The sequence below is a fragment of the Zootoca vivipara genome, chromosome 6 (genome assembly GCF_963506605.1).
Source record: "Zootoca vivipara chromosome 6, rZooViv1.1, whole genome shotgun sequence".
NCBI classification, from domain to species: Eukaryota; Metazoa; Chordata; class Lepidosauria; order Squamata; family Lacertidae; genus Zootoca; species Zootoca vivipara.
Genome location: NC_083281.1, coordinates 35,049,570 through 35,067,601, shown reverse-complemented (window position 1 = coordinate 35,067,601; position 18,032 = coordinate 35,049,570). Strand labels below are relative to the sequence as shown.

The 18,032-nt window shown below is 43.5% G+C and overlaps 1 protein-coding gene across 8 annotated transcripts in view; it reads left to right on the top strand.

Moving 5' to 3' along the window:
- The window catches only part of ZDHHC18 (zinc finger DHHC-type palmitoyltransferase 18), a 31,651-nt gene extending 14,152 nt beyond the window's left edge, over positions 1-17,499 (top strand). For 2 of the 8 annotated variants that reach the window (XM_035121101.2, XM_035121100.2), the window contains exons 3-9: positions 419-568; positions 3,440-3,577; positions 3,948-3,996; positions 4,899-5,001; positions 6,033-6,142; positions 8,894-8,993; positions 16,798-17,499. In XM_035121101.2, coding sequence (XP_034976992.2) covers positions 419-568; positions 3,440-3,577; positions 3,948-3,996; positions 4,899-5,001; positions 6,033-6,142; positions 8,894-8,993; positions 16,798-16,944 — 797 coding nt within the window. In that variant the 3' untranslated portion in view covers positions 16,945-17,499. Of the gene's footprint in view, positions 1-418; positions 569-3,439; positions 3,578-3,947; positions 3,997-4,898; positions 5,002-6,032; positions 6,143-6,394; positions 8,874-8,893; positions 12,121-12,642; positions 15,617-15,957 lie in introns of those variants that run through there. The other 6 variants (XR_004692893.2, XR_009557740.1, XM_035121102.2 and 3 more) reach the window with 6 other exon arrangements.
- Positions 17,500-18,032: the final 533 nt, after the last annotated feature.

The following is an 18,032-nucleotide window of genomic DNA, read 5'->3' as shown; positions in this document are numbered from 1 at the left end:
AAAGGTCTGATTATTTCTGTCTTGAGGTCAGTAATTCACACATCTATTTTCCACTCTGGCTTTTCTTAAAAATCTAATTCAAGTAAACTTTCATTTTAAAATAAGGTGTGTGCTTTGAACATGGGTTGTTTGTTCAGAATCCTACATTTTTTGTATGAGTTATAATATTGTATAGACACGAGGAACCATGCATATTTAAAAATTAGCTACTAAAAAATGCGCAGCAAAAAATGGATTCTGTTTCCCACTTGTGGCGTTCTATTGTTCAGATGGCATACAATACTCTCTGAGAGGTCAGTGTGTGAGTTGCGAGTTCTGCTTTTGGACAGGGGACTCGATGAGAAGATGGTCACATTCCCTCTATCCCTGTGTTCCATTCTGGGATGAGCATAATTTGTGGATGTTTTTGCCTTTGCAGACAACCTGGGCACTTCAACCTACCGCCCACCTGCCCGTACCATGGAAGTTGTTATAAATAAATACATGGTGAAGTTGAAGTACTGCTATACTTGCAAAATGTTCCGTCCTCCCAGGACCTCCCACTGCAGTGTTTGTGACAACTGTGTAGGTAAGTTCAGAAAGAGTTGCCTCACAGGCTGTCAGGGTTGCAGTTCTTACCTAATCTTCTTGCTTCACCTGAAGGTCAGAAGTGTGTGAATTTGAGGCAGTGTGTCTCCTCTTCCATAATCAATCTCAGCTATACCCCAAATGATGATATTTGAGTCTGGGTAGGCACACGAAGAGAGGGCTGGGCTGGACTTCCATTGGCTGGTTGATGGGCTTCATTGTGCTTAACAGATTGGATAAGCTTCATTAACTGTTGCACCTCCCCACACCAATTTTTGTTGTACTCCCATTTCTATTTTCCTTAACTTTGAACATAAAAGCCTCAGTCTTGGAAGAACAATACTGCATGCTGTTCTAAATTGCTCCAGGATTCTCTCTTGTGTACATGCAACAGATTAACCAAGCCATTTCTCTAGTGTCTTTGGGGGTGGGGGGAATGAAACACAATACTTATAGAATTTCTTAAGGTGTATAACATTCTTTTTTATGTAAATTGCAGTGACTAGACAGTACTCCCCTCACTGAACCAGACCTTTAGAAGGCATCTTAAGGCAGCCCTGTTTAGGGAAGCTTTTAATGTTTGATGGATTTCTGTATTTTAATGTTTTGTTGGAAGCCGCCCAGAGTGGCTGGGGGAACCCGGTCAGATGGGTGGGGTATAAATAATAAATTATTATTATTATTATTATGAACGCACACATACACAAAAAATACATGCATTTTGAAAGCAAAACATTGGTTTCCTTGATATAGGATTTAAATTGACACATTGCACTGACCTGGGGAGCATCTTCTTGGAGAAGGGGAGATGTATATGCCTGGGAGAGATTGCCAAGTTCCTAGACATGCTAGGATCTGTTGAAGACTTGTAGTTATGGAGAGGTGAAAGAGCAAAATTGAGTGCAACAGGCAAGTTGCAAAAATATTTCTGCTTTAAAGAAATTTCAGCACTAAATGCCTTCCATTCCTGAGCTGTTTGTAATGGTGAAATTTTCCTTTAGCAGTAGATTGTAATAAACATTAAAGGGCATATCAAGACATGAACAAAAGCTTTGGATACACCCACATTGTTAACTCTCGCCAGGATGTATAGTGCTTCAGGGGGAGGGGGAGGTCTCTGGGAGACAATCAGTCATGAAATGGATTGCTGGATGCTTGATTTGCGCAGTTTCTTTCTCTCGTTCTCTTTCTATATATGCTAAAGCAGTCTGATGAGTATACCTTAAAGAATTCAGTCTGAAAACAGATTTCCTTCCTCAGCCAAGTACATGTATAGTCATATAGGTTATAGGGAGCAATTACAAGAACCAGCTCGAAGGAAGTGTAATGTTAGGTTGAGTTGCTGGGCAGCACAGAACTATGTTCTGGACAGGCTATGGCCAGCTTTTCAGTAAGACATATGTGTTTTGAATTATGGTGCTGGAGGAGACTTGAGAGTCCCATGGACTGCTAGAAGATCAAACCTATCCATTCTGAAGGAAATCAGCCCTGAGTGCTCACTGGAAGGACAGATCGTGAAGCTGAGGCTCCAATACTTTGGCCACCTCATGAGAAGAGAAGACTCCCTGGAAAAGACCCTGATGTTGGGAAAGATGGAGGGCACAAGGAGAAGGGGACGACAGAGGACGAGATGGTTGGACAGTGTTCTCGAAGCTACCAACATGAGTCTGACCAAACTGCGGGAGGCAGTGCAAGACAGGAGTGCCTGGCATGCTCTGGTCCATGGGGTCACGAAGAGTCTGACACGACTAAACGACTAAACAACAACAATATATATATACACACACACACCTCTTCATCCAAAGATCTCAAGGCAGTTCACAGCATAAAAATACAAAATAAACAGTATTCTTTGTGTGTGTAAGAGAGAGGAGGGTAAGGAATATAGGATCAGGGTTCAGATAGTATCACATGACTAGCGTACTTGTTTTTGTACAAGTAAGGCCACAAAGCCTTGCTTTGGGAGTCTTATAATGGATATAGATCTGGTAGTGCTGCAGGACAAGGAATATATTTTATAACAGGATAGATCCACACAGTGGGCTTAATGAGTAAAGGAAGACTTGGAGTTGGCTTTTCCACAACCAAGCCAACACCTGAATAGCCCCCAAAAGGTTAGCCCTCAACAAGGTTATGTGTGATACAATCAGAAGCATCCATTGATTTCAGACAAAGTGACTTAAAATGGTCACAGCCCTCTCTTTAAAAAAAAAAGAAGTTATTATTCTCACTGTGCATATATTAGAAGAGGGCCTGGTCCTATGTGTGGCCTCCAGTATTTTTATTTTTTTTGCAGTGCATTCTCTTGAAAATATACTTGAAATGCTGAAAATAAAGCTGCCAATATAATAGTGCTACTATACAAATCTATTGTGTGACTCCACTTGGAATGCTTTGTACAGTTCTGGATGCCACACCTGAAAAAGGATGTTCTAGAGTTAAAAAAGAAGAAGCAGAAAGAGGCAACCAAAATAATCAAGGAACTTGAGCAACTGCCCAGAGAGGAAAGGTTACAACTACTGTGACTTTTTAGGTTAGAAAAAATGCCAACTTTGGGGGCACAAGATAGAAATGTATAAAATTATGCATAGTGTAGAGGAGTGAGTTCCCATCTTCTCCCTCCCTCAAAATCCTAGAACCCAGTGGGACATCCAATGAAGCTGAATGTTGGAAGATTCAGGACAGACAAAAAAGAATATAGTACACAATATAAAGTGGAATTAACTACCATAGGATATAGTGATGGCCACCAACTTAAAAGGAAATTAGACAAATTCATGGTACTGCTATGCTTCATTTGCTTTTGTTTTGCTTCGGTGTGTGGTATGTAAACCACCCTAATATTATCATCTTGTTGCCTTCCCCCCCACAGAACGGTTTGATCACCACTGTCCCTGGGTGGGCAACTGCGTAGGGAAGCGAAATTACCGATACTTCTATGCCTTCATCCTCTCCCTCTCCTTCCTGACAGCCTTCATCTTCGCTTGTGTCATTACCCATCTTGCCCTGCGTAAGTATAGCTTTTAATAAAGTACTTTCTGAACCAGAAGCTCTCCCGCTGTCTCTGTAGGTGTCTGGGTGAGCACATTTCCAAGCCAGGATGCTTTTCAAAGCGCCATGCCACCAATCTCTTTGGATGGAGGGAGAATTTACAACACCAAGCCAACTCTAAAGTGTTATTTAAAACCTGGTACATTATCATGCTAAATTTAGGCAAACCTATCCAGGATAGCCCAAAACTTGCCTCACCACTTCTGTCTTCCTGAGAACCTGGGCTTCCAGAAGGGTTCTGTATGCTGTTAGTGCCACATGACCTCTTGCATGCTTGAAATATAAAATGGCTTCATTCAACTCATTCCTCTTTTCGCTTTGCTTTGCAGGTTCCCAGGGAAGTGATTTTCTCACTGTTTTGAAAGCAACACCAGCAAGATATCCTTTCACTATCGGTCTTCCTTCCCCCCTCCCCTCCTTTTTTTGTTGGGACAAAGAAGGAGCCAGTTTAGCATAACAGATTCTAAAATCTAAAATGTCCTCCGATGTGTTTTCTGAGTGGGTAAAGCAAGAAACAGCCAAACTCTCATGATCACTCACACAGGGAATCTTCTTATAGGGGTCAAAGAAAACTTTTGCTTTGGGGCTTGATCTTTGTTAATAATCTCTTTTTTCTTTTTGCAGAATTTTCCACATTATTCTGCCTTAGAGCTAGGACTGATACAAAGAATGGCTTCATTTTGTAAAAATTGGACCACATAGCCCAGTGTCTTCAATCTTGCCCAATCTGAAAAACAAATTCTCAATGGTCCAAAGCAGAAATAATCTTCAGCCCTGTGATCTGCCTTCCCTTGATGCAGCTTGCCTGGTGCCATGTTCATTTCTTTTTGGTGTCAAATGGAGACCTTTTACATCTTCATTTTAACATGGCCTGTGTGGCTGTCCCGTATGATGTACGGCTTTAGTTTGTTGCCGCCATTTGTTATTTTTATTTTCTTGTTTATGGGTTTTGAATTTTAAAAACCAGCTAATTACTATACCTTTAACTAATCAGTGAATCCTTTAAAGGACTGAAAAGCTGGGTATCTGATATTGCATATAAATAGCTAGAGATATCAGAAACTGAAACCTGGTCCTCATGTATAGTATGTTTCTTGTTTTAGTGAACTACTTATGATAATTATCAACCAGTTTTTTTGTTCATGCCACCTTCCAGAAATATGCTGAAAGTGGTTTGAGAATTTGTAAACTAAAGGAAAAGATCCTTGTCTAGGACCATTTGGGGTGAGTGGGTTTTCCACAATCACATACTGATGTTCCTTCCTTGACTCTTCACTCACTGTGTTGGAATTGGTGGTCTGTTTCTTCTCAGTATGGTCTATTTTTGGCCTCTCAGGGTTTCACACTTACTTAGTTGCCTCCAACTTGACAACCAATGAAGATGTGAGTATATATTTTTCCATCTCTGTTCATCAAATAGAAGCCCAATCACTCCTTATTAGGGCTTTAAACCAATTCCACAATCAAGCAAACAGTAGCAGCCCCACTTCTAGCCAGTCACCCCAAAGACTATAATCTTTGTTTCTGGATTATACCTGGATATGCTGCATCAGGCCCCACCTTAGAAGTCATTCCCTCTTGTGTAGGAGAGAAAGAAGAATGCTTCTTCTAAAGTGGTGCTTGCTATCCACTATTTCTGTCAGATTCTCATACGAAATCCATCTGATTTCATCAGGACAACTTTTTAATTGATTATACTAACTTCTTATTTGATGAGATATGTTGTAGTCCTAATTCATGACTGGGGATAAGAGCAAAGCAGCCCTTTATACTTCTAAAGACTTTTATTTTATATTTGAATTTCTTAGTTGCTCTTCCATTTAAAGTGTTCAGATTGGCTTGCAAGGGAATGATAAAATTCTATATTATCTAAGACTTTAATCAATATATGGGAAACAAATCATTGTCATGCACTCCTCTATTGTGGAACTCTCTGCTCTGCACCTCAGTAGATTTCATATATGTAAATGGGGAGAATACAGATTAAGGCCTCTTAGATCTCCAGCAGATCTAAGAAGGTGGAGGGGTAATATGCAACAATGCACCCCAGACCATGCTGTCTGGGGCTGATGAGAATTCAACAATATCTGGAGGGCCACATCTTCCTTGTTCCTAATGCAGATAGATCATAGAAATTACCTAATCATGTTAACTAAAGGCAGCGGCAAGTACAGTCACTTTGCATTCTGTGGACAGTTGTTTTCTTCAGAAATTCCTTCATTGCTGAAGTGTGCTGGCACTTCTGTGATTTGCTGATTCTTCAAAACTTGTGCATGTAGTCTATCTGCTCCTGAGCCTATATGAAGGACTCCAAAGATGACTCCAAAATTCTTTTATAGAGCACCCCAACACATTATTTTCATTATCTCCTGCCTCCTTTTCCTTTCCCTAACCATCCCTCTCTTGGATTGTAGCTCAAAGGAGCATGGTCAAGTAAAAGAGGTTCTGAATTTGCCAACCCCTACAGCCATAAAAGTATCTTCACCAACTGCTGTGCAGTGCTCTGTGGACCATTCTATCCCAGGTAAGGCCACTTGCTCCAGAATACATGCTCCTGAATCATGTTCAAGTGGGGAGATAGATACAGAACAGCAGTATGAATTGATGTGTGTATCAGTGTTGATTTGATGGGTAAGATATTACAGAAACCCAAAAGACAGGGACTTGCTAACTTGCCAAATTTTGCTTCTACTTTTGAATTGTAAAGTTGAGAGGGATGTTGCTGTTTTCTGCCATGACTGGCTTCTGCTGCTACTCTGTGCTACTGTGCATGTAGGGAGAACAAAAGAGAGAAACAACCAGTGTGTCAGGATCACGCAGGTGGCCCATCACCATGAGTAAGGAAGAAATGGGCATGTGCTTCCAAAGGTGGGAAGCTAACTCCAAAAACTATCTACAGTATACTGCTCAGAATGATGGCTGCTTCCTCCTTACAGCTTGAGAGAGGTTGGTCACATTCACTCATAACACAAAGCTGAGGTTATTGGTTTAATAAATCATACTAAGCACAAAGTGCATGCAAATGAATTTCTTCCACCTCGTTCCTCCCCTGGTAAGAGTATGCAAACACATCACAAAGGGGATGGTTTGGCATTGCCTCTAAACCCAGCATTGTGGTTGGTTTTGTCCTAACAAACAGTGATTGCTCACCAACCTTAAACCATGATTTGTTGTTGGCTTACTGGTGGTGGCTTGTTAGGATGAAACAAACAATGATCCTGGGTTCAGATGCAACACTAAAATGTCCCCTCCTTGGTTTGTTTACTTGCTCATGCCAGGGGAGGAGTGAAGCAGGACCGATTAAGTTGCGTGCACGATATGATTTGTTAAGCCAAGAACCTTTGCTCACCATTATGTGCACACATGTCTGTTGAAACAACACAGACACACAACAGACACACATACTCCTGTGCAAAACATAGACTTGGAAAGATGGAGGAAATTAAAAGAGATGGCAGTGGGGAGGGCTTGGGGGATGAGACATAAACTAAAGGCAAGCAAGAAATTAAATGTTGAAAGATGCAGAGCTCGCCCAATATATTTTTGCACTTGAGGCAGGAAATTCAAGTTCATCCCCTCTCTCCCTCTGCCCCTTAATATCACACACAAATTGCCTCCTTCAAGCAGCTTTTCCACTCAGCCTAATGGCAGGCCCAGCCCTGGAAAGATGTCAGGTCTGTAGTGCTATTATGAGCATTTGACAATTGCTGATGTAAGAAATCTCCATTGAGTAACATTCTTGTCTGTCTAGCACACAGTTCTACTGTATTTACAGATCCAAGTTTAACCTACCTGGTGCCTCGCTGATAATCCGAGTTTAACAACCTCCACATAGTCACAAGGGGGCAGAATTGGACAAAATGAAGGGCAATTATATCACTAGCATGTGGTGTTTGTGAGATGACTCCTTGGAGGAATTTATGAGTACATATACCGGAGGAAAAGTTGTCAGCAAAAGGTTTTCCATGTAGAGTTTTTGGGAAGGATGATTTGGGCAGGACCTTTTGTTTCTGTTAGGTGCTTTCTATGGTATCCTGAGAAAAACTGGACATCCATGTGAGCTGTAACTTTTCCACAACTACAAGATTACATCAAATAGTCACTCCATGAACACTAAAGTTCAGATTAGGCTTGTCTCTTGGGAGTCTAAGAGGGTCCTTGATACTGTATGTTAGACTGTACAGCCTGACGGTGGTCAAATGAAATCAATGAAATATAGTGAAAACTTTTTTTATTGATTTAAATGTTTATATACTGCTATATCAGAAAAATTACTTCTGGTTTTCGTTTGCTCGGGAGCCAGAACATTCAGCTGCCAAGGTGTTCGGGAGCCGAGGTTCCACTGTAGTTGAAGAGTGCTTCCAGCTCAGCTTATTTTTTTACAGTTGCTTTTTGTGCCACTGTTATTGTGGATTCCTCAGCTCCTGTCTTCAATATATAGCACCTCCACATTGTTCCCTCTCTGAAACTACAATGGGCAATGAGCCGCTCTCATCATATGGGAGTCTGGCCTTTACAAAATGTACTCAGAATTTAGCCGTGATTTAACAGTACTTCCAGTAGATAGAACTCCATTCTATCCAAACCACCTGCAAGAGACACACTAAGTGTTTGATGGGCCTTGGACTCTTCACCCTTCCTGGATGGAGGAATTGATCTGCTTCAGGCCTCCTTGAAGGGAAAATTCAAGGTTTTCCTTTATGAACATTCACCTAAATTTTTGAGCACATGCCTTTGTTTTCATTTTTAAACATATTTATCATGTTTAAAATGTGCAGGTAAGAAGAGAAGATGCAGGTAAATATAATAAAGAAACATACTTTTCACCATCCATAATGCAAATCTTGATCTCCTCACCCGAGGGGCCAACTTTGAAAGGGACCACTCACCTCTCAATTATCTGACATCATAATGACATCACAGTTGGCACATGAGGAGGAAAGAGTGACCAACAGGACTGAACTTATGCACCAGCTGATGCACAAAGAGTTCTCTCTCTGTAGAACTTGGAGGCATGAGAATGTTCCCTGCAAGGAACTCACACATGTACTTGAACCAAGTGGGATTTAGGTTCTCTACCCCGGCGCTAATGCATAAATGATGCCCTTGATTTCATGTTTGTGATCCAAATGCAGGTTGGAATTCCCATCTCATCCACAAACATGCATTGACAAGGTGAAAAAGTTCTGCTGCTGCTGCTGATTTGGTTTAGCATTGATTACCAGACTGACCCCCCCCCCCCCTTGTTACTTGTTTTTCTTTTCCCCCACCCTAGCCTAATAGACAGAAGAGGATTTATCCAGGCGGATGCTGGGACCCCATCCACTCCTAAGAGTGAAATTCCTTCCTTTGGAACGAAATCCGATGCCAGTATGGTATGAGCCAACCCTTAAGCAGTCCTATGCCTATGCCTACCTCCAGCCGGTGCCTCTCCTCCATTTTACCATTTCCTGGGCCCAGGAAGGACAGCCTTGTAGGGCGGAGCCTCCAAAGTTCCTACTCAAAGCACATCCCATCGCCTTGTGCATTGATTTTTATTTGGTTTCATTTTTATACAGTGGAACTTAAATTGAACACTGTGGACTGCTGCAGTTAAGCCTAGACAGGGCCGTCTTTTCACAGTGGGGAAAAAAAGAGTACTGGAGCCACTTAGAGCAGAGAGTGCCTCTGGTTGGGAAATGCCAGCTTCTTGAAAGCCATCCACTCTCAGAGGGTCTTCTGCAGGGGTTGGTTGAAAAGGATGTAGTAGCTTGCATGGAGTTAGTACAATGAAGCAGGGGGAACCAAGGTATCATCCCTGAAGCTACACTCCGGGTTATTTTTGAACTTGCTTCTCGGTTAAGGTGGACCGCTACGCATGAGGGATCCCACCACAAAAGATAATTGGTGCTGGCCTAAGTTGTAAGGCAGAGAGCTGAACCATTTGAGGACACAGCACGCCATGCCCTAGCAGCAAGTGGTGCTTGGTGATCTGCTTTGCCTGGCTCCCACCGATGGGAATGAAGGAGATGTAAACTGTTGAAGATCCCTAGGAAAGATCCTGAGTAGATCTATTTGATCAGCAATGATTTCTCACTTTGGGAACTGACCGGGAGTTGTCCTTGTTCGTTTCAATTGCATGATTGCTATGACAAGAGGATAAACACAGCCCAGTGAGGTTCTGTGTTTAATGGTTAGGAAAAAATGAAGTAAGCCAATCTGAGATTCTTAAGTGATGTGAATAGAGATGAGACATAATTCATTGGTGTGCATATGGGTGAGAGAGCTATGGTGGGGGTAGGGTAGGGAAATCCGTACACAGGAGACCTGTTGACCAAAGGCTATTTTCAAAGAGGAATTTGGAGGGATATCTTCCTGCATACACTGTCCAAAAATAAGCTTGTTTCCTGTAGGAAGTTGAGGCCATTCACTTCAATTCTTAACCAGTCACATAAAGACCAATATAACATGTTTCTTCTTACTGGAGATCCTCTTACAGTGCCTCCCATCTTGTTCTGCTGAGTCCTCATGCATATAGGAAGGTTAAAATATGTTAGATACTTGAAATGTGTTTATTAAAAGCTGCTGGATATTTTTGCACATATTTTGTAGGTTTTTCTAAGGGTTTTTTTAAAAGTAACTTTTTACTATACATAAACCTGTGTGACAGGTTCTTGGAACCACATTAGATATATAATTATTATTACAATGTTGGAATTTTTGTATCAAGTAATTTTCATACACAAAGATCTCTAAGTCATTATTTCCTAGACTTCACCAGTCCATAGGAAAAGATGGGGAGCCCATAGGACACATGACGGCTAGCTAGATTCTCCTTTCTTATCCCTATAGACCTGCAGAAACTAAGGTTTGTGGAAAACATGGTAGGATCTCTGGTCTCAAAGGGAGAAATAAAGGGACATGAGCATTCCCTGCCTTGCATCTGCAGAGAATAAGGAAGGTTCAAACATTGCATCTTTTTAAAAATAAAAATTGGCATAATTGTAGTCACCTTGTAGGAATTTGTGTTAATAGTTAGTGACTGAGTTAGCAGTTGGATAGTGAGTAAGTCAGATCTTTCCTTCCAACGTCATTCATGCTGTTCAGGGCCGTGTTACATCCATCAGCACTTTTGAGTGGCACCACCCCATTCAGCAGAATGTCCTTGAGAGCGATCAGTTACAACAAACAAGCACCTGGCAGATTTCACCCACTAGCCAGTAGAGGATTCTTGTAAGGGTTTCTCGAGATGGGCAGCAAATTACCCAGCCCTGTAGAGAGGTGTGTGTTTTGTGAAGAGGAAATTAGCATCCTCCACCTTGCACTCTCCATTAGTAAGCGTTAACTGACATATTGTGGTGGGAGTAGCCAACTGTGTGTCCTCAAGATGTTTTTGTACTATAACTCCTATCATTCCTAACCATTTATAGGGCTGTCTGGGGCTGATAGGAGTTGGACCTAGAGGGTCCTTAACCCTGTTCTATGCTTCCCTTGCTTTTCTTATTAATTTTGTTCAGACAGCATATTCAGACAGCATTCTAATGCGTTTGCCTGACAAATCAGGAGAGTTACAATGAGAAACCAAGAAGCTCATATAATCACTTCCCTTTCTAAAACTTAGAAGTTTGTCTTAAGCTTGCACTTAAGACAAGCTCAGATACATACTGGACTAGGGCCATACTGGAACATTCTGCTGGTGTCTAAAGACTTCCACACCATTTCCCATTCAATCGGGTGTGTGTCTGGAATACATGATACACACCCATCTCTATAATAGGGCTGCTTGACCTGCATTTTTATTTTGATAGGCAAAATTTGGCTTATTCGTACTGCAGATCTGAAGGGTTTCGTAACTGATCGGCCTCTTGGAGAACCTCCAAGTATGACTTATTCCCCCAGGAGGTATGACAGGTCTTGCAATTCTCTTCTGCTAAATATAGGACCCCAAGAAACTATGGGTTTCCTAGCTAGTCCTCATCCTGACATCTGGATGCTATTGCAAAGGCTATTCCAAGTGTTGTGCTGGCTGATGCATGGGACAAGCGCTTGAACACATGTGCCATTTTGGCAAGTGCCAAATCCGTTAATATTAAGACTCTTGAACCTTGATGTTGAAGGCAGCAGTGTCCCCGTTGTGCCCTGCATCGTGCCAGAGATGTCAGCCTGTGCTGTTTCCATCACAGCCACATTAACAGTCTCATCTGTGAAGCGTGCATTTCCAAAGGATAGCTTTGCCAGCACAGGCAAGGCTTCTGGAACTACCTGCTGAAAAGCTAGCAGCTTTGCTTTCCAAGAGTTGGAAACACACTCATTTCTTGTACAACTTTTCAGGAACAGAATCAAAAGTGCAGGAGGGAGAGAAGATTCCTGGCTTCCATATGCCAGGCACACTAATCATTGTCTGTCCTAGATTACCCTCTTATTTACAGAAGGGTGGCCTCATTCAGTTATCAGGGAAGGATCCTGTTCTTGTTGAGGGAGAGCTCAGGCCACCCTCCAACACCATCTTATTTGTAAAGCTCAGGGAGGGAGGGAGGGAGGGGACAAGGACTTGTAGCAGTGTTACGTCTGTGTGGGGAGTTTCTTTTGTTATTTGCTTTTGTAATAAAAATTTTTATTTTTAAAGAGCTAATCGCTTTGAATTTTGTGTTTGCATTACCATAACACTAGATTTAAAGCTCAAGCTCCTTCCAATAGCAAGAAGCTGAGCTTGGGCAAATCACTGGAGGAAGAACATCTGCTGGTTAAGACGGTTGCCTGGATGCTGACACTAGAGACCAGCAGGCATAAAAGCAACTCCTAAGTGCTCTAATTGTGGTTGAGGATATGGGGGGATCTGTGTACTGTTAATTGCAGTGATTTAGTAGTGTAGAGTTTCAAAGTAGCTGTAACTTAAGCTGGCCTATCCCCGCACAAAGCAGCACGTTATGCTACTGATGGAGGGCACAGCATGCTCTTTCTTTCTCTCTTCCCCTTTCCCTCCCCCAATTCTACTTCCCCAAACCTGAGACTGCCATGGTGCATAATCTCTGGTGTCTTCTCTAGGAGGATGCCTGCCAGGACTTTGCCATATCTTGCACTGCCTGATGGGATAACCCCATCCCACAGGATGGGTTAGCACTGCTCTCTGAAGGTTAGCTGGTAAGAACGCATTGGTTTTTCCCCCCTCGCCCTCATCTGGTGAATCATCTCATTGTTGCCGCATGAATTGCTTCAAGCCTGGAGCCCATCTATCCCTCCAGTCTGTGTGGCTGTTCTCATTTTGTTGTGTGCCCCACAACCCATCCCACCAATAGCTTAAGCCTCGTGAAGATCTGTGAGGCCTGTGTGACAGCAAGGTAGCCGTGAGGGATAGGTTAGGAGAATCTTGAGCAAATGAGATAGATGTTCATGGTACCTTCTACTCTCACCTCCCATGGCAGGACTCCCTGTGGCACTAAAACCATCATTGCACATGTGGAAGTTGTCCAGGCAATCTTTTCAACGTGATGGGAACATATTTTCACACATGGTCTGTTTCTTGCCATGTATGGGCTACTGCATGATGCCCCAGCTTATCCCAGTAGATTTTGAGACTACACAGGAGGTAGGAAATGTCTTCACAGGCTTTTTGGGCAGGTCTTTACACTTCTGTATGATGGCTTGGAGGACTAAAAATGAAAATTACCTCCCATGTACTAGTTACTATCATGAAGTAGTCAAAAACTAGGCAGAAATGTTTAGGAAATCTCTTGTTTGTGTAAATCAAGTTATAAATTAAGTTAGGGTTGTGGTTGAGCCTAACATGTCATGAGTATGCCATGCACAGTTATTTTCCAAAAGCTGGGACCAGGGAGATGCTTAAGCTTGACCGGGGGGGGGGGGTCCCAAGTCCCAATACTGCCAACTCACTATTGCAACTAGTAGCAGATGATTTTTATAGTAGGTTATCAGCTCAAACACTTTTGGGGTGCAGAACAAGGGATGATGTCCAGGATCATCAGCCTGCACCTACCTTGTTTTCATAAAGGATATTTTAGTTTAGGGCAGGTTAAGGTGGAGACAGGGTAGAAAATATCACCACTTAGCATACTTTATATATAGTATGTAATCACATTATCTCTGTTTTTCTCATGACTACCCTGTATGATCAGTATTCTCCCTATATTTCAGGTGGGACTGAGGCTGTGGGTGGGTGGTTTGCCTAATAGACCCACTCTCACATTTGAGGTGACAATTGAACCAAGGACTTCTTGGTTTACAGCCCAGTCTCTTAACCATTACCCCAGCTGGTGTGCAGGGTATCCACACCCAAATTTTAGTGAAAAGCCAGAATCTAATCTGCTATCTTGGCTCTGCTCTTTTAATGGCTGTTGCCCCCACCCTCTCTGGTGCTCTCATTTTGTTGCCATCTCACGTCCTCCAAAATGAGGCTTAACTGTATCACATCTGTATGTGCATTGCTGGTAAGTAATTACGAGGATGCTTTGTTTGACAACAGTGTTGAATAAGGTGTGCAGGTGTTCCAGAACTCTGCTTCTCATTTGATTCAAAGGAGTATATTGATGTATGGAAGCTCACTGTCTTAACTTTGGGAAGTTCTGAATGTTTTCATTACAGATAGATGCCCTGAGGTATTGAGGTGGACTAAAAATGTAGATGTTCTGGAATAAGAGATATCTGGCAGCATTATCACTCACAAACAGTCTCATATTCTAATGTCTGTTTGCCTGGCTTGAATTGGTGCTGTTGCCCAGCCCCTAGGTTTATTTGTTGTGACTGTTTCATGACAAAAATAGTCATAGCTTCCCAAAGTCTTTGGTTTATATTAGGGATGGGCAGGGAGAGGGGTCTGACTCTCGAGACTCTTACCAAGCCAGCACACCCCTTGCCAACAGTGCTTTGCACCCTTCCTTGAGTATCTTTGCCTTGAACTCTGATAATACTTTTTCACTTGCCTGGATGAAGGATAGTGTGTGTGACGTGTGTAGAAACAAGCCTGCTGTACAAAGGTAAAATTAACATTCATTGCTCCTTTTGGCCCTGCTCATTGCTGTCGTTTGCCTCCCTCAAGCTTGCCTAGGGCTGAAAAACAGGTTCCCCACCCCTAGTTTATATGTTACCCTTGATGAGGAAATGCATGTTAACCACCCACCTGCCCACCTCACTTTCTCCTGTCTCCCATCAGCAAAAACAAATCTGGAGAACCTTCCTTATATCTTGCTCTCTCTTCATCTTGCCTTCCCCACTCCCCATCACTCACACAGAAGGGAGAAAGCTGTTGCTGCCCACTTGTCCTTGGCAAGAGCAAGCAAAAGGAGAAGCCGCTGGGGCAATGAGGGTTCTGCTAGCCGATAAAGCAAACTGCTTATGTTGGGCTTGCGGTGACAGTTCTCTCCTTGCTGGAGTGCTGGGCAGAGCAGAAGAAGACTGAGCACTTGGGTTGAGCTTTCCAGCCTGTATTCACTGCTAGGGAAAGGGTGGGATGCGAATTCCAAATAGAACCCATCCCAGGCAAAATGCAACTTGCTTCCATCTGTTCCCCCACAGCCTGAGTGCTCGGCAACCCAGCAAAGCCTCTTTTCACACCAGGGGCAGCCAACATGGTGCCCACCAACAGCTGTTGGACTGCAGCTCCCATCACCCCTAAACATTAGCCATGCCGGTGGCAGGTTGGCTATTTCCTACTTTTTAACTGTTGCTGCATATACAGTATTGTATGATGGGGGCAGTGTGAAATGAAGTTCCTAGCTATCCTGCTCAAAGTGGGCCGTGTCTGAACGGAAGAGTCCATCAAACGGTCCTTTACCACACTATTTCTAGTGTTGAGATGCATCGTGAACTTTGGGACACTTCTCTCTTCTGATATGGCAGCAGAGGCTGTAGCTAAAACAGATGCCAAGGAAAGTGAATTAAGTGACTTGGGAGGCAACCTGACACACTTGGCTTCTGCCTGTATTTTGCTATCCAGACATTATCAGGCATTTCCTTGCCTGTCCTTTTTTTACACTTGCATGCCCACATGAAACACTAATCAGGACCCCCCCCTTTTTGTAATTACACTTAACTTATCAGGATCACTTTGAAATTCCTTTCTTTGGTAGTCTGATATACCCAACGGCTCCTTTTCCTGACATTTCTCACCTGAGCATTCATAAAGTCATCCTTACCAGAATGGCACTTGTTCCACATTTACCCAAACTGCACTAATTTCCCAGGATCTTCCCCCTTCCTCCTCTTTAGCTTGCCTGAAGGCACCTACTCCTGTAAACACACCCTTTTTTTCTGTCTCTGGTGTTTCCTTTTACTAATCCTCTTTCTTTCTCTCTCTTTTTCTCTCTCTGTTTTTCCCCTCTTCCTGCACTGCTTGGGAACATCCAGTGTGTCCGGGGCACAAAAGAGATTTTGAGGACCCTCTGCGCCTCGTGGCAAAACCCAAGGCGACCCCAAGAGGCTCTGTCAAATATCTGAAAGTACAGCCATTGCCACCACCTGTGCCTCTCTACCCTCCAGGGCTATCTTTTTTTTTTAATATATCGCTGCATCTCTTCCCGTTTCACAGCAAGAATAGGGAGATGCCACATGCACAAGGAAAAAGCTACTCCAAACCCTCAGGCAGAGGTGCTCCTGCTGTCTGTAGGGTTTGAAGCTTAAAGCCATACATGCCACCTGCTGTGAGTGCAATAACGGGAGTTCCTATTTTTTTGTGGGTGGGGGGAATGGACTCCAGCATCTAAGCACATCAATGCCAGGGTGAGTTTTTATCTAGTCTTGCTCTGCAGAAAAGATGTCTCAAGACTCCAGAGATTCTAGGAGATAATTGTGTTACTTTTCTAGTCAATTGAAGGCACCCACCTCTTCTCTCTCCCCTGCGCCCCGATCTGCTTGTGGTGTCAAGAACTGATGTGGTGTCTTTAGCTGCAGCAGAGCAGGGCCCATTAAGCTGTGTTTGCACTAGCTGTTTAATGTGCTCCCACTTGATGCAGTTGGTCAAAACTTGCATCTGTTTGAATGCGATGTGGTGCATTAGAACTGTGAACCAAGACCCAGGGCTCTGTGTGTCTGTGATGTGATGTGGTTCCACAGGAGCATTAAAAACAATTTTGTTTTAACGTGGTAATGGATGCAGAATTCCTGTTCCTGAGAATCTCATGCTTTTTTCCTTTAAAAAGGGCAAGTTCTAAACCTTAATCGTTACAAAGATATGCTTACTATGTGTAGGTGCTGTTTCTGCCGAAATTTCAAAGCCAGAAGGGTAGCAGACTTGGATTTCCAATGACTCAAGGTGGAGATTCGGTTCTCTACATCACCCTTCACTCCTTCCCATCACTGGCGAAAAAAACAGAAATATGCAAATTTGTTAAATGATTATGTAAATAAGTCAACTTGCATAATTTATACACTGCGTAATTTAGCTTTTCATGATACAGAACTTTCTTTTCTTCTACCTTCTTAAGCACAGAGTGGTACACAGCCCTGCTATATAGGATGCTGTGCCTAACCCCTGTCTTGGGCTGCCCCACGAGGGTGAGAGGAGCCAGCTTCACCCCAGAGTGCAACCCTTCCCTTCTGAAATGCACAAATGTAGCTGATACGGCCTGCAAAGCAGGATTTTGCATAGGCTGTGGATTAGAGAACCCACATCTAAGCTGCTTATTCAAACTTTTGAGTGTTGGGGGAAGGTGCACACTCCTTGGGTGTAGTCAGATAGGAATTTGTACCTTCCGGCATTTTAACTTGCTAATAAGCTCACTTGTTTTTAGGATTCCTTTAGATCTATTCCCTCTCTTTCATCAGGGGTCCCCAAACTACGGCCCCGGGGCCGGATGCGGCCCAATCGGCCTCCCAATCCAGCCCGCGACGACCCCCGCCGCCTGCTGCCGCCACGCGCGCAGCAACAATCTTAAAAGTTGGCAAAAAATCGCCGAAAATCCTTTGTGCGCATGCGTATGGGCCTCTCCCGACCCAGAAGAGGTCATTTCCGATGCACTTCCGGGTCGGGGGAGGCCCATACGCATGCGCACAAGCGTTTTTCGGCGATTTTTCCCCGACCGTGTGCATGTGCGCATGCACACGGGCGCGCACTCCCCCGCCCTCCGGCCCGCTGCGCGCGCACTCCCCTGCCCTCCGGCCCGCCGCGCGGTCGGCGCGGCGGGCACCGGCCCGCTGCGCGGTAAGTCTGGGGACCCCTGCCTTTCATCCTCCACACCAAAAATAAATAAATAAACCATTAACAGTATTTTGTAGTGCTTATCCAACAGTTCCTGTACAGAATTCTGCCTTGCCTCACCTTTTGCAGGTAGATGAGGGCCAAGGAACACAGGGAGGTTGTCAGGTGGCTCTACAGGGAGCAAAACCAAACCCTTTCGGTCCCTTAAGTGTAGTTGTGTAGGGTTTGAAATTCAGTTATACCTTTCACTTTTGTAACAATAAAATTTCTCCTATCTTACTCCATG